Consider the following 25967-nt stretch of genomic DNA (forward strand, 5'->3'; position numbering starts at 1 on the left):
CCACCCAGCCTGTCGGCGGCAGAGCAAACCTTGAACCCACATCATCTGAGTCCCAGTGCGGGGACTTCTGCTTTCCACCTCGGCCACCCCTGCCGCCACCTCGTCCCTGAGGCCCAGAGATGGAGGGGGAAGGGGACACCTGGGCTGGAACAGCACCCACCTTCCCCCGAATTCATGTCCTTGCAGAACCTCAGAACGTGGCCTTATTTGCAAACAGCGTCTTTCCAGATACAAGGTAAGGACGGGATGAAGCCACCCTGGATTAAGGTGGGCCCCAAACCCAATGGGAGTGCCAGGCAAGAAATCGGGCAAGAAATCGGTTTCTTGTCTGCAAGGACAAAAGCACAGAGCAGGAGGCCAGAGCCAGGCATAGCCTGCCGACACCCCAATCTTGGGCTCTCGGCCTCCAGAACAGTCACAGAATAGGGCACCTGGTCGGCTCAGGGCGTGATCCCGGGGTCCTGGGGTCAAGTCCAGCACCGGGCTCCCCGCAGGGAACCTGCTTCTCCCTCTGCCTCTCTTAAATAAATAAAATTTTAAAAAAGAAAAAAAAAAGCACTGGGAGAGTATTTTTGTCGTTTTAGGCAGCCCCAGAGATCCCCTGGACACCCAGAGGCACCCTGGGGGTCGCGGTGGTTTCAAGCCAAAGGGCTTGGGTCCAGAACGCTCGAGCTCACGCCCCCTGCCCACGGCACCCTCCGGAACCTGTCTCCTCCCCGTTCTCTAGGCACAAACTCGCCAGTGTGGAAATACTGTCAAATACTGACCAGTTCATAGGGTCCAATCTGATAGGGCGGATTTTAAGAAGAAAAACTTTATTTCCAACAATATAGGAACAGAAGCAGCTGGCAGCGCCTCCCCGTGGGAAACCCTCCCAAGCCTCCTTCAGTGAATAAATTAGGAAAGCTCTGCCCTTGGCTTTCCAGAGAAACGAGTGCTTCTGGATTCCCCGAAACCGGCGTCCCCGCCACCATTAAACAGCCCCCCACACCCAGCAAGCACCCCGGTGCCGGCTTCCTCTGCAAGGAAGGCCGCGCCTCCGGGGCCAGGAAGAGGAACACATCCCCCCTTCCAGGTTTGCTTTCGGACATTTATTTCAGGAAATACATTTTCAACTTTGTTATTTATACAAAAAGACGAATTTCTCAGGAGGCACATAGCAAAAGGCCACTGCGGAACAGATCCCAGTGAAAGTCACAATTTTTTCAAGGTCTGGCTACAGAGAAGGAAAGCGAGTCCACCCGGCCGGGGAGGCCGCCCCTCGCCCCCCGCCCCGCCGCTGGAGGTGGAGGTGTCCTTCGCAATCTTGGTTTTGGCAAAAACACGGCAAGTCGGCAAGTCAACGGTTTCACTGAGGGGTCCTTCCTGTCTTGGGTGGGGAGAGAACACGTGATGCACGCATATCGTAGGTGTGCGTACACACACACCTCTGCACAGGCCTCTCTGCACCCCCTTCCTCCACTGCTGTTCTCACGGGTTGCAGTGAGCCGGCCCGGGGGGTGCAGACAGACGTGCACCTCACCTGGGTCTCATCTCACCTGCCCTCTGCTGTGCGAGGGTCCCTGCTGGTCTCTCGGGGGAGACAGAGGGTGAAGGAGCAGGACCAGGAGCGACTGGCACAGCCCTGCTTGGAAAATCCCGTCTGCAGCCTGACGATGGGCCAAGTGCACCTGACTCCTGACCTTTCCTTCTCTGCGGGGTGGGGGTGTCTTTACGATGGGCTCTGGGGCACAGGAGCCCAGGCACATTTAGGGCCATGAAAAGCTCCTGGGGTCATGGTGTCAGCAAGGCCTGGCCCGGGAGGGCTGCATGTGTACCTGGGGTGGCCGCCTGGGCATAATTTAACCAGAGCATCTTGGGCCAAAGAGGTGTCTAAACAGACAGACGGACACACACACTCTCTCCCAGTTCCCAGTTCTGTGGGGCGATGCAGGGCAGACACCGGGGCCACTAGGGCCGCTCTGACAGGCCCAGGCTCGGCCCACAGCCCCCTCCTTCCGGCAGTCACCTCCTCCTCATCTCCTCCACCAGATTCACTTGCTTGGACCTTCCCCAGAATCATGGGGGTGGGCTGGAGTGGGGTGCATCCTTTTCCTTCCCTTGAAGGCTCAATCAAATCCTGGGGGGAGGGGGGACGACGGAGAGATGGAGGCACACCTCTCTCTGTCTGACTTGTCCCCAGTTCCAGCGGAGGGGACGGCGGGGGAAAGGACGCTGGCTCGTGGACGGCTGAGATAAAGGCACTTTCTGCTCCAGGACGGGCTCGTGGGGGCTCGTGGGGGCTCGTGGGGGGGTGGGGGGCGGGCAGCAGGCAGCCAGTGGGCCTTGCTGGGTCTAAGCAATCGGCAACTTGCATCTCATGGAATCAACTCTTCTCCCGATGGGTGGGGCAAGGGCGGGGGCTCTCTGAGTTCCGGGTCTGAGTTAGGGCCCTTAGGGCCTGGGGCCGTGCAGGGAGGGGGCGGGAGGGGGCTCCGGGTCTCCCCCCACACCACCCTGTCCTGATCGGAGGCTGTGGCGACCGGGAGCTGCGCCTGGGGATGGGGACTGACGCGGAATGGGGGGGCCCCTCCTGCCCCCCCCAGACCTCGGGGACAGCCAGAGGGGCGCGGCCTCTCCGAAGCCCAGGCCGGTCCAGGCCCCGGAGTCAGCGGCTAATAACACGCATACTCAGGAGGGCACACGGCGTGTCGTTACTCGGCAGCGTGTCAGGGGGCGGAGGACGATGACGAACGGAGGAAATGATATAAAATAAGACGGGGCACGTGGGCAGGCCTGGGGGTGGTGCTGGAGAGGACTGGGGGGCAGGGTCCCGGGGGCAGGGCGGGTGGGTTACATCTCCTGGGCTTCGGGCCCCTTCTCGTCGACGCCGTTGGACACGGCGCTGCTGCCTTCGTGCAGGCGCTTCACCCGGTAGGCCTCGAAGTGGATGGTGCTGGTAATGTCCTTAATGTTTTGCATGTGTGTCCTGGAAGGAGGGCCACGATACAGGGAGGTCACAAGATGGGGCCGACCCCAGTCCCCACCCCCTGGCTTTCAGGGGGCCCCCCCAGGAGGGGCCAGTAGGTGGGCCAGGGCCCAGGCCTGGCGGGGTTGTGGGTGCCGTCTCCGAGGCACAAGAACACAAACGTCCCACTGCTTGTGCCCCCGTCCCCCCGTGTCAAGTCTAAGGGCAGGGGCTGGGTGCGAACTCAGAGGGGACAACACTGGAATGTCCTTGCTGCCACCTAGAAGCCCCAGGCCATTGGCCAGGTGGGGGGGGCGGGGCAAGGACCAGTGGTCCTGGGGCCAGGGCCTGAGCTGGAGTGCTGGTCGACCCCACTGGTCCTATGCTCGGGTTTTCCCTCCCCTGCAGCCCAGGCCCTCAGGACAGACTGGAAAGTGGCGGGGCGGGGGGGGGGGGGACGGTGTCTTCTGCTGCCAGGCTTTCCAGCATGGTGGGGTCACCCCCCGAAGCCACAGCCCATCCCCCCAACTTAGAGGCCCCAAGAGATAGCCTTGTCCCTCCCCTTGACTTCATTCCTAGATTCCTAGAATGCATCCACCTGCTGAGAAGCGGGGAGCCCCTGGTGCCACAGCGGGAGCCCCCCACCCCCACCCCCACCCCCGCTCTATAGGCTTAGGGGTGGCCGCCCAGGGGACACCAAGGAGCCTCAGCTAGGTCAAAGCAGTGCGGTCAGAGGACACTGGGATGGGAGTGGGGGACGCCGCCCCCATGCCTGGCACCAAAGGCCCCTGAGGCCCTGAATCTAATGGACCCAGGCTGCAGAGAGGAGAACCTGGCCCCCTTCCCACCCAGGTGACATCATCTAGAGGAAGAATTTCTACTTTCTGCTTCATTTCCATGGCAGTGTTTTAGGCCAACGGACTTCGGAGGTCCTCCTGGGGGGGGGGGGGTCAGGCCAGCTGCTGTCCAGGCCTGCTCCCCCACTGCCTACACTCCTCATTCAGGGGCCTCTCGGGGCCTTCAGGGGGCCAAGCCGACAGCCCACAGCCCTGACTCACCTGATAAGGAGGTCCCGAAGGTAGGCAAACTCACAGTGGGTGGTGTTCTCAACTGAGAAGAGACAGAGGAGCTTTAATGTCACCCAAAGGCCCTCCCCAGCCCTGCCGCTCCCCTCCCTGAGAGGTTCTGGTGCCAAGAGGAGCCTGGGCAGGTGGGCATGGGAGTCACCACCCCACAGGGGAGTACTGGGCCCCTCACGGGCACCCGGCTCTGCGGATACGACCTTGGCAGGCCCGACGGGGCTCCTGCTCTCCAGAGGGTTCTGGTTGAGTGGTGACAGGACACAGGAACCCTCCACCCAGCAGCGGGCTACGGGCAGGAGGGCCGGTGTTAGGGGCTCCTGGGGGGGCTCAGTGGGCGAAGCATCTGCCTTCAGCTCAGGTCATGATCCTGGGGTCCTGGGATCGAGCCCCACATCGGGCTCCCTGCTCAGCGGGGAGCCTGCTTCTCCCTCTGCCTGTGTCTCTGCCGCTCCCCCTGCTTGTGCTCTCTCTCTCTCTCTCTCTCCTCAGTAAATATATAACACCTTGGCCAGAGCAGTGGGGCCACGGCTCCTCACTGGGAACCAGGGAGGCTTCTGGGAAGAGCAGGATGTCCCAGGGGATCCCTGAAGCCGGGACAGGGTCAGGAGTCGAAGGTGGCGTCCTAAAGACCCTGTGCCCCAGCGGGCGCTCTCCCACACGCGTTAGCATTCACATCGCGCTCTGGCTGCAGGGGACAGTTCTGGGGACGTGGGAAGACGGGGCAGGGAGGGGGCCCTCAGGTCCCCCATGAGGATCCGAGCGGCACCCCCGTGGTGGCTGGGGGCACAGCTGGTGACAGTCTCATTGCTGGCCTCATCACTAAGCCGCACCACCGGGGTGTGTGATTGTCGCGCACCCGCAGGCCGCTAACCGTCTACGCCGCAGGAGGCGGGCACAGAGCACGCACGGAGAGGCGTCAGGTGCGGGGCGCCTGCACGTTTAATCCAATCTCCTCACACCCCACAAGCCAGCACCACGGCCCCTCCTCTGCGGTCTCAGGAACTGGGGCTCAGAGGGCAGGGAATGAGTCTGTCTCCCCGCCGCCCTGTAAGCTGCCAGGCAGGGCTGCGGAGAAAAAGCCCCAGTGCCTCTGCCTTGCCGAGCCCTTGAGTTCTAGATCTTATTCCATTTGCTGCTTGCCTGGCTTCCGCCCTCCATGCGCCTCTGACACCCCCACCCGCACGGGGCTGTGCCTGCACTAGAACCTTCCACCGACCGGCTCCCACATGGCGTTGCTACAAGCAGGGAGAGCGGGCGGGAAGAGCAGAGCCCCAAGCTGGGAATGTGAGCATGAGTGTGGCTGCTTCCCCTGGCCTCAGCTTGAGTCCTCCTGGCCTCTCTGACCCTCGGTTTCCTCCTCTGTAAAGTGGGGGCTCAAAGGTCACCCACATCTCAGGGACTCGAGAGCATTGGATGAGCCGACTGTGTGCGGTATCACACCCCACCCAGCTCCCGAAGACACCCGGCCGTTTCCCAGGATGAGCGGAACATCTCAGGATGGTGCACCCCAAGTGGCAGGGAAGATCAAGGAAACAGGACCAGGAACGGGAAGGGACGGGGAGGGGCGGGGTGGGGTGGGCAAGAACGAGGCAACAGCTCCTGCTGCCAGGGGCGAGCACAGAGCATCCCTCAGGTCCGCTATCAGCACACACGGTCCCGGAGATAAAGAGCCAGCCCTGTTCTGGGGAAGCTGAGCTACGCTGACGTAGCTCCTCCAGGGCCCTCCAGGGTCCTCATACAGGCTGCGGGAGTGGGAGACCCACCACCTCGCCACTGTCCTTACAGGTGCCACCGCACACGAGTCACAGGATCTAGGGCCCAACACAGCAGGCCGGAGCAGGCCGCCAGGGGGCAGCAGACGCGTGTCCATCCCTGGGCTGCCCCCAAGCCTCTGTGGCCTCTGGCCTTTTTTTTTTTTTTTTTTAAGATTTTATTTATTTATTGGAGAGAGATCAAGCAGGACAGGGAGCGAGCACCACGAGCACAGGGAGCGGCAGAGGGAGAAGCAGCCTCCCTCTGAGCAGGAAGCCCAATGAGGGGCTTGATCCCAGGACCCTGGAATCATGACCTGAGCTGAAGGCAGAGGCTTCACCCACTGAGCCCCCCAGGCGCCCCCCACGGGCCCTTCCTATCCCACACTTCACCCTCCAGAGCGCGTGTCCGTGAACCAGTTCCTAAACAGCAACATTTCAAGACGAGGCGGAGCCAAGGCAGTTGTCGACAAGCCCAGGGAAAGGCTGGTTGTGAGCCGAGCAGCGCCCCCAGAGACCCCCCAGGGGTCACAACCCTTGGAGGAGGGGAGATCTGCAGCAGGCGGAGCCAGCAAACACCCAGGGAGAGGTGGGTTCGTAAAACACCATCCTGCACCCGATCGGCACCCGTGGGCACCCGAGGCAGGTCCGCGGGCCTCTCCAGGCCTCGCCCAGGCTTCAGCAGAGCAGGGCTGGGCCCTGGGGCTCCGCAGCGCAGCCTCCTGCAGGAGGGGCAGGCAGGCAGCAGGATAATGCCTGTGAAGCGGGCACGGATGGAGCCCCCTGACCAGCGGTTTTCACGGCCCTCACTTTCTCAGCGTGTTTGTTTGCCCTAAAAGCTCCAGAAGTCCTTGGGACGTTCTGCATTTTACTAAAATCTTGGCCCATGGTACCCATTTTAAGGATGGTGAGCATGGAGGCCCTGGGGGATTAAGGGACTTGCCCAGTTCCACAGAGGGGTGAGGGTGGCGGCGGGGGGGCAGCGCCTTCTGGACCTTCTCTATATTGGGCCCTCGGCCGGGGATCGGCCCCGGGATCGGCCCCAGGATCGAAGAACAAAGCAGCCCATTTCAATCTGTCCTTCCTCCCTCCTCTGTCCCAAAGAGGGAGGATGAAACAGAGCGGGTGGTGAAGAAACACCCGGGGTGGGGCCCACCTAGGGCGCCAGCACCTGACGGGGGTGAACTGTGCTGCCCACACCACGCCCAACACCCAGCTCCTCGCTACTCGTGACCCAGAACTTATTTGGAAAGTGTTTTTGAAAATGTGATTGAGGTAAAGACCATAACAGGGGGTCATCCTGGATCTTAGGGGGACGCTAAGCCAACGACAAATGTCCTTCTGAGAAGACAGACACAGAAAGCTGAAGGTGGAGCGGAGACGGGGGGCAGGGTGGGGGGGTGCAGGCAGGGAAGCCAAGGGACATTGAGGATGGCTGGCAGCCCCCAGGAGACAGGCCTGGTGGGACATGTCCCCCCTCCGGGCCTCCGCAAGGAACCACCCTGCTGACGCCTTGACGTCGGGCCTCTAGAACCAGGAGAATCATTTTCGGTTTCAAGCCACCGGGTCTGCGCTAACTTGTTCGAGCAGCCCCCAGGGCACTAAGATGTGGGGGTCCTGGGAACTGCTGCAGGGGGCGGACGTCTGGTTCTCAGGGCTGGACGGAGCCACAGGGCCCAGCCCTGTCCTAGGCCCAGGGAGGTGAAGCAAGGTGTCCAGGGTCACACCGCGTGGCTATGAAACACCAGCACCAGAACTTGGCAGGACCCCGCCTAGCTCCTTTCTCTCTGGCTATTTCCCTGCCCCCTGGGGGATTGGGGTAGAGCTCCAACAGCTAAGGGCTGTGGGCCCCGGGGAAGCCACCTGTCCCCCTCCCTGTGGCCGAGAGGGGCCACGTGACCCATGAGCACCCAGCTGGGGCTCTGGTGCATAGGCTTCAGGTCAGCAGAAGCAGCTTTAGCTTTCTGATCTGCCGGGGGCCTCAGCGGCTTGGTGATTACCTTCTATGGTGCCCCATTTGGTTTTCCTTCCGAGGATCCTCTTCCCATTCACTTGGTACTCATGGTCACTGCCCACCACGGCGAACGGGATCATCTCCTGGGAGGGGACAGGGGCTCTGGTCAGGTGTGTGTGCAAAGGCCGGTGTGCCCCTGGGCCCCTGGGAGGAGCCGCCCCGCCGTGCCCTCTAGCAGGAATCGAGGGGCCCCTGGGCACCGCATCCGGCCCACCCACTCACTCGGAACTTCTCGTTCACCAGCCGGTCCTCCGAGTCCTCGTCAAACTCCTTCTGAGGGTACACATCGATGCCATTGGACAGCAGGTCCGCGGTGATCTGGGGATCCAGAGGGGGGAGGTGTGGGCACCGTCCACACAGCCAGCTGGACCGCTGCCCCCGCCCCGGATCCGCCCCCACTGTGACCTCCAGAAAGTGAGGGGGCCCAGCTTGGGGTGAAGGGCGGGCTCTGCGGGGCTGGTGACCCTGATACTCCAGTTCTGGAGCCTCCTGGGCGGAGGAGGGGCAGCTGGCCCAAGTCCTACGCGGCTCCCCGTCCTGCCTATCCAGCCACATCGCACCCCAAAGATGGCAGCTTGGGGTTGTCGAGTCACCCTCGAGCTCTACCCGGAAGCCCTCTGTCCTGGCGGGCCCCGGATGCTGCACAGGCCCTCTGCAGCCCAGCACGCACCTGCCCGTGTCAGGACTGTCACTACCCTTTGTGGCACCAGCTCCTGCAGACACAGGGACACTCCCGTGCACAGCCATCATCTCTGCCCTAAGCACAGACCCACCGCCGTGCGCAGGCTCCTCCGCCAGCCAACACGGCCATGGCAAGGGCAGTCCCCTCTCAGCATGCTGGGAGAAGCCCCACACCTGAGGCCATGGGCTGAGGCCCGGTGCGGGGGGCATGCGGTGGGGGGGCATGCAGAGCTTCGGGGATTAGACAGAAGGGCCTCCTGGTTCACGCCCACTGAGTAGAGGGTCTATAGGGCCAGGTGTGGTTCTGACATGTGGCCTGCGAGGAGGCAGCAGCCCCGGGCGCGCCCGCCTGCGTGGACGGCAGCCTGACGTAGGGAAGGGAGATGCGGCCCCCTGTCCCCACGGTGGAGACCACCCCCTTTGCGCTTTCTCTTCCATCTAAGAAAAGCCCGGCATGCCGTGTCTGACGGCCTCGCTCCGTCGAGGGCCGTATGGAGGCGGGGAGCCCTACCCGCTGCTTGAAGTAGACCCTCTCCTCCAGGGTCAGCGTGTCGGCCTTGGCGATGACGGGAACGATGTTCACTACTTTGCTTAGGCGCTTCATGAACTCGATGTCCAGGGGCCTGAGGCTGGAAGGGAACGGCGTGGATGAGTAGGGGCGGCGGGGACGGGGACAGAACGAGAGGCGCCGGCTGGAGCTGAGACAGGGCCCTCAGGGTGCCCGTGCGGGCTCCCGGGGCGGGGACGTGCCAGCCCGGCCAAGGCCGTGACTCGAGTGCCACCCAAGCCCTGATAAGGGACAGGAAAGAGGCAGAGGGCATTCCCTAGACACGAGCCGGGCCGGGCCGGGCAGGCTGGGGACAGGCCCGCTCTGAGCACCGTCCTGGCTGGGGTGTCCTCTCAGAGACGGCAGCTGGGGCTGCTCTTGCTCCGAAGGCTGCGGGGCTTCCCTTGGGAGGGACAGGCAGGAGGAAGCACCCGGCCAAGCTTCTGGAACAGGCTGCTGTCCACGGTGCCCCCAGACCCAGGCCCACTGGCTCCAGCGTGCCGCAGTCTGACGTCGGTTAAGGCCCTGGCCCTCAACGGCCCCCCGCCACCCGGAAACGCGCCCTGAGCGGGTGTGGGGCAGCATCGCGGGGGCCCTCGAGGGGCCGGCACCCTCCTCCCACCCTGGGGCAGAGCTGTGCCCGCTCTTCCCCCCGCCCTGGCGAGAGCAGCAGTCACAGACACAGCCCGGGGTCCTGAACCAGGCTGCACAGAGCCGCCCTGACCACGCGGGACCGGGGACCCGGGGAGGTGACCCCGCGCAGGACTCACGAGTGGCCGGTGGCGGGGATGAAGTACAGGCAGCAGTGCACGCGCGTGTCCGGGATGCGCTTCTTCCGATTGATGTTGACCTCTTCCTGCAGGTACTTCTCGTACTGGTCGTTGATGAACTTCATGATGGGCTGCCAGCTGCGCGGAGAGGCCCCGTCAGGCCGCACCAGGCGACGGCTCCCGCCCCGTCCCCTCCCGCAGGCCGCCAGTCCCCTGATTCCCCACCCGGTACCCAGTCTTCCAGGTACAAGGGCCGGGGGTGTTGGGCTTTCTGAGCAGAGGCCGCAGCCTTCCCTGAGCTCCCAAACCAGCCTCCCATGGTGACCTTTGACCCCAGGGGGAGGGCGAGGGCAAGATTCCCAGGGTAACTGCGTTGGTCGGGGATTTGGGGGCCTCTGAGGCCAGGAGCAGCCCAATGGGCTCTTACCAGTTCTCGTTGTTGATATGGTCCCCGAACCCCGGGGTGTCGATGACGGTCAGCTTCATGCGGACGCCTTTCTCCTCAATATCTGCACAGAATCACAGCACCCACCAGGCTCAGGGGGAGACTCCGGACCCTTACAGCCCCACCCCGAGGCCCCGGGGTCACATGGGTGACCAGCGATGACCCCCCTCCCCAGGTGACGCCAGGGAGACGACCGCAGCCAGCAGCGAAGCCCAGCAGGGGCTGGTGACGGTCATCTTGGGCAGCTGCTGCCCATGGGTTTTGGTGGCAAACTCAGTCATCTGGGGCGGGGGGGGCTCCTTCTGACCAGGGCCTGCAGGGGTCCTGGAGAGCATCCCCGACTCGGCACCCCCAGCCCCACCCCAGCGCTCACCGTGCGTGATGGACTTGATCTCAATGGTCTTGGGGATGCGCTCCTCCGAGGTGGGCTGTACCGACTTCCGGCTGATTTTGGATTTGAAGAGGGTGTTGATCAAGGTGGACTTCCCCAGGCCGCTCTGCCCTGCGGAGAGGATGGGAGCCAGTCAGCGGGCCCTGCGATTCAGCAGCACCTCGGCACTGCCCCCCAGCACCCCTCCCGTGGGGGCCCCGGGGCAGGGGGAGCTCCGGAGGCAGGAAGGGCTGGGATGCCCAGGCAGTGGCCCAGCTCTCGTGGTGCCCTGTAGCAGGGCAGGACCCAGAGGGCCCAAGAGGAGCCGAGATGCAGAGCAGCCCGGAGGAGGCCATGTGGGGGGGCCGGGGCCCCGTGCAGCTCTCCTCTCCAGAGCTCGACATACCAGGAGGCTCTGCAAACCTGCCACGGTCTAACCACGGCCGGGCCACCTCGTTTCTGGGGGTCATCTGGGTGGGAAGTGCAGGCACGTTCAGCATAAAGCCTGCAGCTGGGCAACCCCTGGGCTTGGTGAAAAGCCCCTAGTCGGTTCCTTCTGGGGCAGGACAGTGGCCCCTGGACGGTGGGCAGCTGGGGCCTCACTGACAGGGACGGGACACCCACTGGCTGGTCCCCTAACCGCAGACCCTGCCACTGAGAGGCTGACTGGCCAGGGAGCCCCCAGGACATCAGACCATCTCCTGCGTGCCTCCCAGGTGCCTGGGCCCCAGAAGCGCTCCTGGCCTTGCCGTGTGCCCCAACCTCACTCACCGAGTCCCCTCCCACAACTGGAGGACAGAGGGTGGAGGGCACGGGGGTGGGGGGGAGCTGGACTAGGCTGTGACTGGAAGGCCCCTCCTGCTCACGAGGGTCATGGGCATAGAGCCCAGCGTGGGGATAGGGGGACCCAGCTGCCTGGCTCCGGGGGCCCGCCCTGACCTGCCACCTCGGGATTCAGACAGGGCGATCCGCCCCGCAGACTGCATGCAGCCACCCTGGTTTTCAGAAGAGGAGACTGAGCCCCAAAGCCCCCGGTGCAGGGTCCCGGCGTGGGGCGCAGACTCACCGACCACCATGATGTTGAACTCGAAGCCCTGCTTCATGGCCTTCCTGCGCATCTGCTCCAGGATGGAGTCGATCCCCACGTAGCCGAAGTCCGCGGGGGCCTTCTCGTTCCGGGGCGCGGGCGCCTGCTTCAGCCCAGCATCTCTGGGGGTGTCGGCCATGTCGCCAATGCAGCCGGGAGCTGCCTCAGGGGCTGTGGGGGGACAGTAGGGGTGTCGGGGGTCAGACACAGGCATCTGCAAAGCACCTACACCACTCCCACTTCTCAAACAGGGAAACTGAGGCTCCGCTGTCCAAGAGACCCCTGTGGAACACCCTAGACCTAAAGGCCGCCCTGCACGGTGCCCTTCCCTCGGCTCCAATACAGCGCTGACCCCAGCCCTCCTCTTCCCAGCCTCCACCCTGCCCCAGGGCACCCAGGTGGGCCCTCTCCGCCTCCAGCACCTGGCTGCAATAGGCCCCAGCACCTGCTGCAGCCTGGGGGCCTCGAGACCCTTGGGGCCAAACAGCTGAGTGTCTGGGGCCAGCCTGTGAACCAGGACAAAGGAGAGGACAGCCTTCTTGGGATTGAAAGGAGGACCCGAGTCCTCACCATCCTGCCCCTCCTGGGCAAGGCGTGTTCAATCCCCGAGCAATGCTCCTCCAGGGGGGCCCAGCTGTTCCCCGGGCGAGGAGGGCAGGCGGAGAGGGCCCCGGGGCAGCTCCCTGCCCCCCACCCTGGACTGGGCCCAGTGGGCTCTCCTCTCAGCCCAGCACCTGTGTTCCCCACAACCACAGCTTTTGCTTTCAGGTCTGTGGACGGGCAGATGGGACGGAGCTGCTTCTAGAAGCAACTCAAGCTTCTGCAGCTTGCAGGTCAGAACCTTCCTCCCCTGGCCGCCCTTGGGAGTCTGCACGTCCAGGTCAGAGGCCTAAGGGAGGGACGACCAGGAGGCACCCAGTGGGGACGTGAGAGGTGCTCACCGCAATGCGGGTCCCCCCGAGGGCCTGGCAGGAGCACCCCGTCCCGGTGCGCCCCTAGACACACCACACACGCCTGGCCGCACCTTTCCTCGGGCAGCCTCTCAGTTCCCCTGGCAGCCTCCCTTGCCCTGGTGCATCCAGGCCCTTCCCACCCCTCGACCACTCAGGAGGAATGTCAGCTCCACCCCACTTCCCGGGGGCGCTCACGGGCCTGTCCGGTGCACACCAAGCTCACGGGAAGAAAGCACACGGTGCACCTCGACGTCTCCCGGGTCCCCGCAGGGTGGGGCTGGTTGGCTCCCTGGGCATCAGCCCTGGAACCCCCATTTTCCTACTCCCGGGTGTGTGCTGGGCAGGGGAGGGGGGGGAACAGGGTCGTGTCCTCCCGGCCCCGCCCCGAGGAAGCAGCAGGCACGGGCTGCCCGGCCAGAAGGCCACCGCGGGGGCCTCAGACACACTGTGCCTCCACTTCCTGGGGAAGTGACCAGATGCTCCTGCAACCACCAAACCCCAGTGGGCCCGGCCGGCTCGCACCTCGGCAGCCACACCTCTGTCTTCTAGGTGTCAGAGGGCGTGGACAGCGGGGGCAGGCACCCTTCCCACCCACGACAAGGAGGGACCATCTGCTGACCAGTTCCAGAATCGGAGCGTGGGCGGCTTATCCACACAAAGTCACTCAACTTCTCCATTTTCTCAGCCCCACAAAGCGTGGGTAATTCCTACTTCACCGGATGGGGGATGGAGCAAATAACAGAGCACATGTGAAAGCGCCGGGGACCCCCGCTGCCCCCCGCCCAGGCCAGCGATGACAGCCTCGGGCCTCCTCCCAGCAGCGCCCAGAAGGCATCTGCCTCTGCTCCCTCTTCAGAAACACTGTCCCCGAGCTCGAGCTCCAGCATCTTTAAATAAACAAAGACAAGCGCTGCATCTGGCCTTGAACATGTGGCTGTGGGGCTGCTTCCTGGAGGCAGCCGTGGGGCCTCCTCTTGCAGGCCAGCAGTTCAGCCCAGCCCCACGTGACCCCAAATTGCTTCCATCTGCCTGTGGGTCTGGGAGCCATTCTGTCCGGGCCTGGGCGCCCCCCTCCCCTCTCTCCCCCTCCCTCCCCCCTGCACCCCCTCCGCTCCAGCTCCCTCCTCCCCTCCGGCCTCTGCTCCAGCTGGCCCCCTCCGTGGGCGCCAACATCCACTGCAGAAACTCAAACCACAAAGCAAACATCCTGCCCCCCAGGGCCCTGCTCAAGAAATAATAATAATAAAGCGACAAGCCCCATCCTTCCCTCGGCGCAGGTGAGGGTCCATCCTGCCAGCCTCTCCTCTCCGGGGGCAGCCACCCCAGTTTGTCCTGCCCTGCCGGGAGGTGGCAGGCTGTGGGGTCTGCCTCCAGGGCCTCCACGTGGAAAAAGCAGAGGCCCCATCAGACAAACCGGCCCAGGGACACTTTCTCTGAACACTTGCTTCCCACGGAGAGTCACCAGGGACCTGCTCCTGCCGGCCCGGAGCGACAACAGGGGCCGTCTCCTCCGTCTCTCCACCACCCTCCGAGAGGCCCCCATTCTGTGCCCCCGCGCGGTCGGACGCTGTAGCCACTGTGACTGTCTCCTTAATCGTGGTAAGAGATACACAAAACCTGACATTTGCCACCAACCATTTTAAGTGTCCGGTGCGGTGGCGTTAAATACGTTCACCTTGTCGTACAGTCGATCTCCAGAAGCTTTCCACCTCGCGGAACTGCGATTCTCTCCCCGTGACACCCGAACCGCCCTCCTTCTCCCCCCCCCCCGGGGGGGTCCCATCCTACTGTCTGTGCAACTGGCTGCTCCAGGGACCCCTCAATAAAGGGGAATCTTAACAGCGCTCGCCCACTGGGGGCTGGCTTACTGCATGTGACATAATGTCCTCAAGGTCTGCACATGTCGCAGCAGGTGTCAGGACACCCTTCGTTCTCGAGGCTGAGCACAAGTGCCCGGCGTGGCTAGAGCACGTCCTGCGTATCTGTTCATCCCTCCACGGACGCCTGAGCTGCTCTCGCACACGGCTCCGCATACAGGTGTGCAAGTAGCCAGGGACCCTGCTTCTCGCCTCGTTTGGGGACATCCCCACAGGTGGGATCGCCAGGTCGCACGGCATCAGCATCTTTGATTTTTTTGAGCAACTGCCAGCTGTTTTCACGTGGGGGCCACTGAGCCCTTGAAATGCAGCCCAGCCGAGCGAGGAACTAGATTTATTTATTTGATCTGATTTTAATTAGTTTATATTTAAAAAGTGACACATGGCAAATGACAAAAATGCTGGACAGCACACAGTTCTAGGTCAACCTACTCCTTTCACAAATGGGGAAACTGAGGTCCTCGGAGCGTTTTTTTTCTCTTCGTGAGACGCCATCAAAAGAGGTCAGGCCTATGACCTGCGACCTTCACTCCATCTGTTCGACCCTGAAGCTTCCCCTGCACCGCCCCGGGTCTCCAGACCTGCGCAGGGAGGGGACACAATCAATACTCATGGAGTGACGCGGGTCTTGGGAGTGTCCCCTTGGTGTGGGGTGGGTGGAGGGCTGTGCTGCCCCAGGCTGGCCCGCAGCCCCTCCACCACGATGGTCAGACCTGCATCCAGGCCACGTCCCCCAGTGACCTCTCCCTGCGGCTGGGGCCTCATTCTCTTTCCATGGCGCTGGCACCTGAAGGTTTTGTTTCACACCCCAACTTCTTGAGATGCTATTAATAGGAAAGGGATGTTCTTCACGTAAAAAAAAGGTTTTGCATTCACCTCCCAGATACTTCTGTCTGCACCCTCATCAGCTTAAGAGAACAAGAGGGAGCCCCATTTTTTAAAAAGATTTATTTATTTGAGAGAGAGAGAGAGAATGAGTGCATGAGCGGGAGGGGCAGAGGGAGAGAGAGAATCCCAAGCAGACTCCACGCTGGGTGTGGAGCCCAATGCGGGGCCTGATCCCACGACCCCGAGATCATGGCCTGAGCAGAAGCCAAGAGTCGGATGCCCAACCAACTACACCACCCAGCAGCCCCGAGCTGGTTTTTAAAAAAGATCCTGTTTTTAAGTAACCTCTACACTCAACTGGGGCTTGAACTCACAACGGTTGAGTCACATGCTCTACGGACCGAGCCAGCCAGGAGCCCCAGCGGAGGCCCATTTCTGAAAGAGGAAAACTCAGGTTCAGATCACAGAGGTTAAGTAACATCCTTGTGGTCACACAGCACTGCCTGCCTTCTCTCCCTGCTCCCGCCTGGCTCTCGGGCAGGGCAATGCGGCGTGAGGGCAAGCTGCAGGCCCTTGCTTCCCCACCTCAGAGGAGGGGACCCCGGGTGTGCCCTGGGCGCGGGGGCCCCGGTGTGGCCTCCCTCCCTGCCCAGCAGCCGCAGGCCAGCAGCTCTCCCCTCAAGGCTCTCAGGCCCAGGGTGACGTCACTGCCCCCCAGGCCACCGACCTCCCCGTGGAAGGCAGGCCCGGGACCACCCAGGCTGGGGTGACCCTACACACGGGCTCATACCTTCCTCCAGCCTAATTCTTTCCTTTGTTGTGGTAAACATACACACACAGAAAGTTTCGACCATTTAAACCGTGTTTCAGCGTCTGCTCCCGCGGCATGCACACGACGGCGTGCAGCCATTGCCACTGTCCACCTCCAGACTGTTTCCATCACCCCAGACAGAAACTGCCCCCACGAAAGTCCAACCTGTCCTCCCGCTCCCCCAGGGGCCTCTCTGGCCCACCTGCTGACTCAGTGAACTTGACCCGTCTACAGACCTCAGCAGCACGGTCGCAGCACGGTCGCAGCACAGTCCCGTGTCTGGCTTCTTTCACTGAGCCCAACATCCTCACGGCCCCTGCATGTTGCAGCAGGTGCCACGACGTCCTTCCTCTTCACGTCTGCGTAACATTCCACTGTGTATCCATTCACCCGTCAGTGGGTGAATTCTTCTGGGGATCCAGCCTAACTATGAATAGAACCCAGGTGACCCCCAGCAAGACACAGCAACAGACATGGTCATCCTACCGTGAAAACGAGGCGGCATGGCAGGTGCCAGGGGCCTTGGGTTCTGGCCCTGGCTCCATGTGGCCCTTTGCAAGCCCCCACTCCCCGCCCTGCTACACTGGCACTGCTCATGGGGGCAGAAGATGGGCCACCTGCTTCCTGACCACCGCCCCCTCCTCTGCAAGCCCCTTGAACCTGCGGACACTGTGGCCTGCTCAGTGGTATCCCCAATTCCTGAGCCCAGACGGCAGCACTCGAGAAATATCTAAAATCCAGCAATGGATGAAGGGATAAACATCACAATGGGAGTATCAGCCATAAAATGCAGTGACGACCCGGCACCTGCTACCATGTGGACAAACCTTGCAAACGTCACGCTCAGTGTTTTAATAAGCTGGTCGCAGAAAGTCACCCGTGTACGATCCCACTGATGCAAAACATTCAGAATCAGCAAATCCACAGAGACACCAAGTAGATGAGTGATGCCAGGGGCTGGGGGAGAGAGAGTGCTTGCTCCATGCGTAAGGGGTTTCCTTTTGGGGTGATGAAAATGTTCTGGAAGCAGACAGAGGGGACGCTCAAACAACTCGGGATAAATGCCACCGAACTGCATGCTCTAAATGGGTCAATTGTCTGGTGTGGGAACTGTCATCTCAATAAAGCTGTCATAATTAAGAAAGAAAAGCAGAGGCTGCCAGTGGCGCCGGACTGAAAAGAACCCAACTGTGCCCATGAGTGCCCACCAGCCGGCTCTACAGCTCAGAGGACAGCTGGGCCCCAGATGCTACGCTCAGGCCTGAGGTCTGGAGCCCCGCAGCTGCCAGGTGCCCCCCCCCCCCGTGGGACCCACTTACTGCTCCCACCCCCTCCTCCAGCAGGCACACCTGCTGGGCGGGACTTTTCTCAGGAGGTGGGTGGCAGGGTCCAAAAGCAGGAAGGAAGTGCGGGCAGGGCTCTGCCCAGCCCCTACCGGGGACCTCCCTCTCCCAAGTGCCCGCAGCCCAGTGGGGGCTGTGATTCCCAGCCGGAGCCAGCCACATCTGGGCACCTCTGCCCAGACCCAGGGCCTGCGAAGGATGGTGGGATCACACACCCGGGGAGCTCGCAGGGCCTGGGGCTGTGGGTTGCCCATCTGGCTGTGAGGCCGACCCTGGAAAGAAGCCCGTTCTTGGGGTGGGGGATGCCTCCAGTGCCACTCACAGTCCACCCCAGCTCAGGGCAGCTGCAGAGAGAGCTCACCACGGAAGGCTTGCAAGGGCTGACCCAGAAACCGACACCCAGAGGACCCCCCCAGCCTGCCGCCTCCCTGTTTGTCCTGATGCCTTGTTCTGCATCCCGGCAGTGTCCCAAGTTCCATCCTCCCCAAACATCAGCCTCGTCTGCCAAACACAGAAGCAGCTCTGTCGGGGCCATGGCAGCCACGTGGTACCACGTGGGGCAGTCAGGTGGCTCCAGCGTCACAGCCAGGCCCCAGACGAAGTTCTTGGGGGTAAAGCCAATGCCGTTGGCCGAGCTTACCCAGATCGTCTCCCACGGCGGGGGCGCCAAAGCACGCAAACCCTAGTACAGTTGGAGGCCCCACGGCAGAGGCCTGGCACACCTGCTGCCCCACCAAAGCTCCCAGACGGACCCATCTGAGCAGACGTCAAAGTGCCCATTCTCATCCTTTAGGACCCTCCACCTCTTGGAGGTCACCCCAGGTTGAGCTGACAAATTCACAGAGGCCTCAGAGAGGACTCCTCACTTCTGGTGTAAGTGGTAGGGGAGGGAGATGCTCTTGTAGCCAACCTGGGATTGGGGAATGCAGGTGAAGGACCAGACACACACACACAAGCACACACAGGCTACAGAACTGCCCTGGAACAAGATGTGCAAGAAACGGCACAAACAATAATCCTGGAAGAAGATCCCAGGGTCCTGGGGGACCAGGACCACAATACAGATTCATTTCAGCGAATACTCCTCGGCCAGGGGGCCTCCCTCCCTGAGCTGCAGCAGGCAGGACCAGTGAGAACCAGCAATGGGCATCAGCAGCCGTGGGCGCGGAGGGTGCGGGCCTCGCTCCCCGCAGGGCTTGGGAAACGGGACCTCTTCCCATTTACTCCGTTCCTTGCTCCTAGTCCCCACCCCGACCCACCCCGTTCACCTACCCAGGCCTCTGCACACTCCCCAGAAATGTCCCAGGGGAACTTCCTGCTCCCTTCTAAAGACGGAAACACTGAATATAAACGACCAAATTTTGCAAATTTGTGCAGGCGGGGATCAGAGGGACTGGATTTCAAAAAGCACACAAGCCTCATCTAATTCGATAAGTAATTCCAAATCACATTACACTTCACACTTTGTCCGAGGCAGGAAGCGTCTAGTCAGAGTCTGGTCAGGAACTGGGGATGCCAGAAATCTGAGACTTTGCCCTCTGTCCTGAAACTCCGCCTGGAAATGGAGCACAAAGGCTCGCGCCTCTCCGCAGAAAGGAGGGATTTGCACATGCAAAGGGCTGCATTTTCTCCAGCTAAGAGCTCCTCCTTCCGTTTTCCCCCTAGTAGGAGGAGGAGGAGGTGGGGGGGGAGGAGGAACAACAACCAGGCCCGAGGTTGCAGCAAGAGAAGACCTGGTGGGGGTGTGCCCGAATCAAGATCTCCCAGGACCCCCGTGCCCTCCGCAGACCCGGGAGGGGACAGAGCAGGGACAGTGCCATGCCCGTCCGGCTCAGGCTCATTCATTCTTTCAGGGGCCGGAGGCGCCCCTGAGGCGGGGAGGCGGGGTCCCCCACTCCTACTGCCTGCCAAGGCTCCTGGGCTCGGCTCCCGCCAAACGCGTGAAAGCAAGCTTCTCCTCCATTGTGCAGGGAGGAATCTCAAGAAGCTCTTGGTTTCAATTGGCCCGAGTCGGCAAGAGTCAGATTTGGACAGCAGCCACCTCTCACCAGGCCACCCCACCCCCTTCGGGAAGAGGCCCTCTTCTGTTCTCTCTTTGCGGCCCGGCCTCCTCCTCCTCCTCCTCCTCCTCCTCCTCCTCCTCCTCCTCCTCCAGTGCCTCTGGGCCAGCCGGGCTCCATCAGGCTTCGCCCAGAGCAAGCTCCGACCTGCAGGCCGCCTATGTTCTCTTCCTAAAAAGCAGCCTGCAGCACGGACCCACAGCCGGAGCCCAGGGATGAGCCCTCCGACTTCCTGTGTCAAGGATTTATTATTTAATTTTCCACCCACCCCGCTGTCCTCGCAGGATCAGGGACCGTGCCTCCCCTTGCACCCCGCCCCGGAGCATCCTCCCACCCCAGAGAATCTTCGGGCATGAAGAGCCCCCAACCCCAAAGCAAACCCAGAATCCAGCCCCGGGCCGCCCGCCCACCAAGTCCGAAGGGGCGCCGGCTGACCGCAGAGATTCCGTTAGTTCTTGGCAAATATTTGCCAAGTTAAAAAGAGAAAGAAAAGATCCTCCCCCGTGGATGGGTGGAAACTGGCCATTTGTCACCGGGTGGAATTTCCTCTTATCAGGGACGTCCCCCTAAGGAGGGGGCTGAGGCCTCTCCTCCACCCCCACCCCCTCTCCTATCAGCAGGACTGTCAGCAGATCCTCACCAGAGCTGGGGGCGCTGGGGTTCCGCCTCCCCCCACTGATGAAATCATCTGAGAAAACAAAAAGTAGACAGGCCTCCCGGGGTGCAACAGCCCAGCCCCCCCACCCAGGGGCTATGTAGAGGAAGATATCAAACATTCACCCCCCTCCCCGGCCAAAGTTATGAAACGATTTGCGTCTGTGCAGTCCTGGTCAGGCCCAGGGTGGGGTGGGGTGGGGTGGGGTGGGGTGGGGTGGTGGGGGGTGCTACCTAAGGCGACCTTGTGCCCAGAGCACTTGAGGCAGGCGGAGCACAGCCTGGGAGGGGGCCGAGCAGGGAGCGGCACATTCTTGGGCTAGGAGAGAAGCCTGGCCCGATGACCCCGGAGCAGTGAGCTGGCCATCTCGTGCCACCAGCCGAGGGTCTGAGGTCTAGGAAGCAAGTGCGGGGTCAGCCGCTCCGGACCGCCTCGACTCAGGTCACCCATCCATTTGCGGCTCCAGCTCTGGGCTGCAGGGAGAGAGCCGGAGTCATCTGCTCTCCTGCCTCTGGGTCCTCCCTGCTCAGGAGGGAAGTGGAGCTGGAAGCAGTGGGCTCAGGGCCCAGGGGGTGGCAGGGACCCTCCTACGGCTCCCGCAGCCCACCCGGACTGTGCCCACCTGCCAGCGGGGCTACTTAGATCCTCCGTGTCCCCACGTAAGACCCCACTGCTCATCCGGTGAATAAACCACAGAAAGACCCCATGAAACCCAAGGGCACATCCTAGGGCGCACCAGGCCCACCACCTACGGCTGCAGCTCTCTGAAGGGACTGCGGGACGGACTGCCTGCCCATCCGCGGGGTCTCAGACACACAGCCACCCCCGTACCCCAGGCCCGCCCCAAGAAAAAGCCATAACTGGGACAGCAGCCCAGTCAGCCCTCGGGACAGACACGTCCATCACCCCCCGAAACCCTGCCTGGCAGGGGGTGGGCGGGGTGCAGACACCTGAGCCCAGCGCTGGGTCACACGGCAGAGGAAGGAGAGGCGAGGTCCATCTTCCCATCTGGGCTGTGGCGTGATGCACCCTGGGGCTTGGGGTTTTGAGGAGACACAGCGGCCAGGCCTCTGCAGGGCAAAGTACTTAGGGGTCACCCCTCACCCCAAGTTGCAGCGCATGCGCCCGGACCACCCCAGCCTTTCCCTTCCTGAAATCTCTCGGCTTCCGCGCCAGCCCCTCCTCCACACGCAGAATCAGCCCTGGTCCCTGGCTGGACACTGTCCCCAGGCGACTCTGCCCATCTTCCGTGCATTAAATGCCAGCCTCTGTCCTTCACACACCGGAGCCGACTGACCGTTCCCTTACGTCCATCATGGCTCGGCAGAGATGCCCGGAGCCCCACGTCGGCCAGGCCCCGAGCCCAGCACGGGGATCTGCGGCCTCGGCCCCAGCGCAGCCTGGCTGTCTCACACTGAACACGCCCCGAGCCAAACTCCGACTCTCCAGCCTGCCCCGCACGTCCCCCTTGGAGTAAGTGGCCCCTCCGTGCGTGTGGTCATTACAGCTACAAACCTGGGGGGCCGGTCTTCGACCTTCCCCTTCCATCTCCCAGACCCACCACCCACCCCAAGTTCCTACCACTTCTAACCCAACATTCCTGCAAGCGGGTCTCCTTGCTCCCCACCCCATGGTCGTCCCGCCCCCCTTCCCCGCCACAGTCCAAGCCATCACTGTCAACTGCCTTCACCCTCACCCACCCCACCACCGCACTCGCTGTGTGACCCTGAGCAAGTCCCTTAACCTCTCTGTGCCTCCATTTTCCTACGTGTATGATGGAAAAGTAATATTTGCCTCCCAAGAGCACTAGGAGAATCGATCATTTACGAAACACACAGAATCACGCGGGGCACACTCCACGCTCTATAGTGGTTAGCAAGACTCAGGCCCGGGCCCAGCTCTCCAGCCTGGGTGCACGGACGGTCTCCCTGGCTCCCATCAGCTCTGCAAAAGGCTCCTCAGAACCGCCTCCCCCGCCCCTGCTCCTGGAGAAACCCTCCTTGTTTCCCCAGGTTGCTGAATGAAGGAATGAATGAATAGGGAGCTCGCTGCCCTGCTGCCCTTCCTCCTGCCCTCGGCTCTTCTCAGAACGTCGTGGGGGGCCGGCCACGCTCCCCGCCCTGGCCCCCAAAGTGCTGGCCTGCATCCTTTCCCACGGGCTTCCCCGCGGCCTGCAATGTGTGGCAGCCCATGACCAAGACGTTAACCATTTCCAGCTTCCATCGTCCTCTGGAGCCACAAAGCACCAAACAGGAAGGAGGGATGGAAGGATGGACTTCCGGGGACAGCTCCTGCCCGGTCAGGAAACTTTGCTCAGGAAATGGTGGGGGGTGAGGAGGAAGGGGGCCCGTCTAGGAGGAGAGGAGGGGGGACACGGGGAGGCCCGGTGGCCTGTGGTAGGGCCCAGTCTCGAGCCCCATCCTCACCCCAGGGGCAGGCGGCAGGCTCCCTAGGGGCACAGCAGATGCAGAGCCTGGGCAGGCGGCCGGTGGGCAGGACTCAGGAGCAGAACACCGGAGGCCACCCCGGCACTGCCCCAAGCCGCTCCCCACGCTGCAGCTGGCCCAGCCAGCGCTACAGTGACAAGTGGATCCCCTGTGTGGAGGGACCAGGCCATCGGTCATTGAGCTGCCCCAGAAGGAAGACGTGCCCCCAGCACTGGGGCCCACCAGTTAGTTTCACAGCACGAGGGTGACTTTTCCTGCGGCCGCTTAATCCGCGGCCCAGCTGTTCATGTGACACATGTCCAGCCCACACTTAAGAGTGGCTGGGACTGGCAAAGAGGACTTAATTACGGAGACACGGGCCGCCGGAGCAGCGCGGACCGCCAGCCCTGGGCCGTGCACGGACACTTCACAGTCTACATCGCGCTCGAATTTGCTTTATGGCACAGGGTCCTGGCTTCCGGTCCCTCCTTAGGGTCCACGTTTCCTGCAGTAATTTGCTGCGACTCTTGAAATGGGACCAAGAGGATGACAGTACGGGGTTCTTACACAAGTTTGGCGGGAATGAAGTTGAGCCAGGAAGCGTGACTGTCTGCGGGGTCCCACTCTCATGGGACCCTGCCCATCAGCCTGCCAGCACCCCCCACACCCTCACACCCCGGGGTACCTGCCAGTGGATCAGAAGTGTCGTCGGAGTCCTCCACCCGATGGAGGCCACTGGTGCAGAAGCAGGAGGCCCCAGGGGTAGGAGCCTGTCTCCTCCCAGGTCCCTCAGCCAGAGGCTCCGGCTCGGCTCCGGGAAGGAGCCAATTCATATGGTAATTTCTGCCTGCGAACTGGCCACAGGCAGAGGCTCCTCCAGCTGCGGCCAGAGGGGGAGGAGGGGAGCCTGGCCCCCCAGCCCGACCACCCCTGACCGCGTCCCAGCCCCACCAACAACAGGCCCTTCCCTCCCTGAACTTGGGCTGCAGTGGGGGCGGTGCTGGGGGGGGGGGGCGCCCCAGTGCAGGCGGGGCAAAGGGCCTTCGCCGTTTGCACTCACGTGGTGGTTTCCGATGACAATGGACACACATTTGTTTGAGCCTAACGTTTCTGTGTGACACGCTCTGTAGTCCCTCCGCCCGCACACCCTCCCGGGATCCCAGGGGCAGCCCTCGGCACGTCCACCCTCCCAGGAAGGACGAGTGTCCCTGGGGCCGCGGCTGGTGGGGGCAGGGGGAGTGCGTTCCCTAGGGAAGAAAAAGCAAGGCCGCTCCCACACCCCAGTCCATTCCCCCAGCTTCCTAGAAGGGGAAGGGGGGGCCCACAACGAAACCCAGCCACTCCCTCCACCCACTTCCTCTCTCACTGCAGCAGGAGCTGGGGCTGCAGCTCCCCTATCGCCCCAGGAGGACATGCAAACCTTCTGCCCAGCTCAGGCCAAGCGGAGGAAGGGGACCCGGATGGCCACTCCGTGCCCCCACGCCTACCCCCGATCCACCCATGGGCTCCTTCACCCACAGAGCTGGCCCTGGGCTCAAGAGGAAACAAAAGGACCCCTGGCGAAATGCCCGGACAGATTCAGGACCTGTCATGGGGGAAAGCGCAAGAAACGCACAAAGGATGGCACACAGGGCTCCCCCACCCCCACCCCGGGGGGCAGGCCAACCTCCTCCCACACCACAGGAGCTTCCCGAGAGAAATGATAACACACGTCCTCACCAAGACGTGGGCACATATGTTCAGGGCCGCGTGGCTCCCTCACAACAGCGAGAACGCGGGCACATCCCTGATGCCCATCTACTGGTGAACAGGGAAACGCGCCATGGCCAGCCCGCGGGGTTCTATTCGGCCACGGAAAGGAATGAAGCGTGGGCACCTGCCATGATGCAAACCTTGAAGCCATCGTGTTGCGTGAAAAGAGCCAGACAGAAAAGGCCACCTGTTAGGCTCCCACTGGTGTAAAATGTCCAGGACAGGTGAACCCACAGAGACAGGACGAAGATTAGTGGTGCCGGGGGCTGTGGGCAGCGAGCTGCAGATGGGTACAGAGTCTCTTTGCAAGTGATGAGAATGTTCTGGAATCAGCGATGACCGCGTAACTTTGTGAATGCATTTGAAACACCGCGGAGTTTTCTCTTCCATGTGTCAGAAGAGCGAACTTGGCGGCGTGAGTGATCATCTCAACAAAGCTATTAACGACGATGGCACCGGTGACCAGTGCTCCCCAATAACCAAGGCGGGCACTGTGTCGGTGGCCAGCCCCCAGCCCTGTGACTTCTTGCTCGCCCTCCCTGCTCCTCGTGCCACCAGTGCTCATAAGATCTCACCATTAATCAAAGAAAAAAGGGCCCTCGGTGCCACGGGCTGGAACCCATAAGTCAGAGTGAACTAGGAGCAGGCCCCGTTAATAGAGGGAAGCCCCAAGCCTCAACCCAAAAGGAGGGGAGGCTGGGAAGAAACATGCAGCCAATCAGCAACCACAGAGGATGAACTGGCTCGTCCCAGGCCTCCGGGCAGGCAGGAGGGACCAGGGAAAACCCACTCAAGCATCCCCTCCCGATGTGGGGACCCTGGCGACCCCTTCCAGGCACCAGAACCAGCTGTGAGCAGCAGCAGGACCCAGCACTACGCCCCCACCCCACACACACACTGGGCAGGTGCTCAGCCTTCTGCGCAGGCCCCATCCACCTGACGAAGTGACTGCAGGAGGCTGCAGCTGCTGAGGGGCGGCCCCCGGATTTCCTGAGCCATCTCTGCAGGATCCACCCCGAATCTGCTAGAGGCCCGAGGCTTCTCCCTCCCCACAACCCCGACTCTAAGGATGCTGCTAGAAGAGGCTCCACGAAGACAAGTCACAGAGAGACTTCACTGAAGCCCCACGTTTACGGGGCGGCACAGGCCCCAGAGGGAGAGGGGTCTCCGGTGGCTCAAGGTTTAATTATAACTTCATCAGCACCGAGTCTCTCCCAGGGCCCTGTGGTGTTAATTAGCTTTTTAGTCCCCAACCGCCCTTGGAGAGCCCCACGGGGAGGAGCCAGCCCAGAGCAGCACACGCACAGGGGCGTCCCCTCACCCCCGGGACCCTCAAAGAACCAGCCTCCCATCCCTGACTCACAACCCGGCAAATTGCTGCTGAGCCGGAGGCAGAAAGTGAGGTGCAGACAGAGGCCACTGGCTCACCCTCCCACGGCCCACGATGGGCTGGGCCCCGGCTGCACGCCAGAAGCCGGCAGCACGATGCTCTCTGCAGACCAGGCCTGGGTCTCAGGCCCAGACGTATCTGTGCACCTTACTGCTGAGTGGTGTCCAAGGCGCACGGC

The 25967-nt window shown here is 62.4% G+C and overlaps 1 protein-coding gene and 1 long non-coding RNA gene across 12 annotated transcripts in view; one reads left to right on the plus strand and one right to left on the minus strand.

Moving 5' to 3' along the window:
* Window positions 1-789: 789 nt before the first annotated feature.
* The window catches only part of SEPTIN9 (septin 9), a 145821-nt gene continuing 120643 nt past the window's right edge, over window positions 790-25967 (minus strand). For all 11 annotated transcript variants that reach the window (XM_038546489.1, XM_038546491.1, XM_038546492.1 and 8 more), the window contains 9 exons: window positions 11674-11865; window positions 10611-10739; window positions 10220-10301; window positions 9793-9930; window positions 8987-9104; window positions 8017-8112; window positions 7781-7877; window positions 4006-4057; window positions 790-2968 (listed from right to left, as the gene is read on the minus strand). In XM_038546489.1, coding sequence (XP_038402417.1) covers window positions 2833-2968; window positions 4006-4057; window positions 7781-7877; window positions 8017-8112; window positions 8987-9104; window positions 9793-9930; window positions 10220-10301; window positions 10611-10739; window positions 11674-11865 — 1040 coding nt within the window. In that variant the 3' untranslated portion in view covers window positions 790-2832. The remainder of the gene's footprint in view (window positions 2969-4005; window positions 4058-7780; window positions 7878-8016; window positions 8113-8986; window positions 9105-9792; window positions 9931-10219; window positions 10302-10610; window positions 10740-11673; window positions 11866-25967) is intronic.
* On the plus strand, window positions 9889-13713 carry LOC119873215. Its single transcript, XR_005364164.1, has 3 exons — window positions 9889-10036; window positions 12463-12527; window positions 13197-13713. It is a non-coding gene; the product is annotated as an uncharacterized LOC119873215 (long non-coding RNA).

This window comes from Canis lupus, chromosome 9, assembly GCF_011100685.1.
Source record: "Canis lupus familiaris isolate Mischka breed German Shepherd chromosome 9, alternate assembly UU_Cfam_GSD_1.0, whole genome shotgun sequence".
Taxonomy (NCBI): Eukaryota; Metazoa; Chordata; class Mammalia; order Carnivora; family Canidae; genus Canis; species Canis lupus.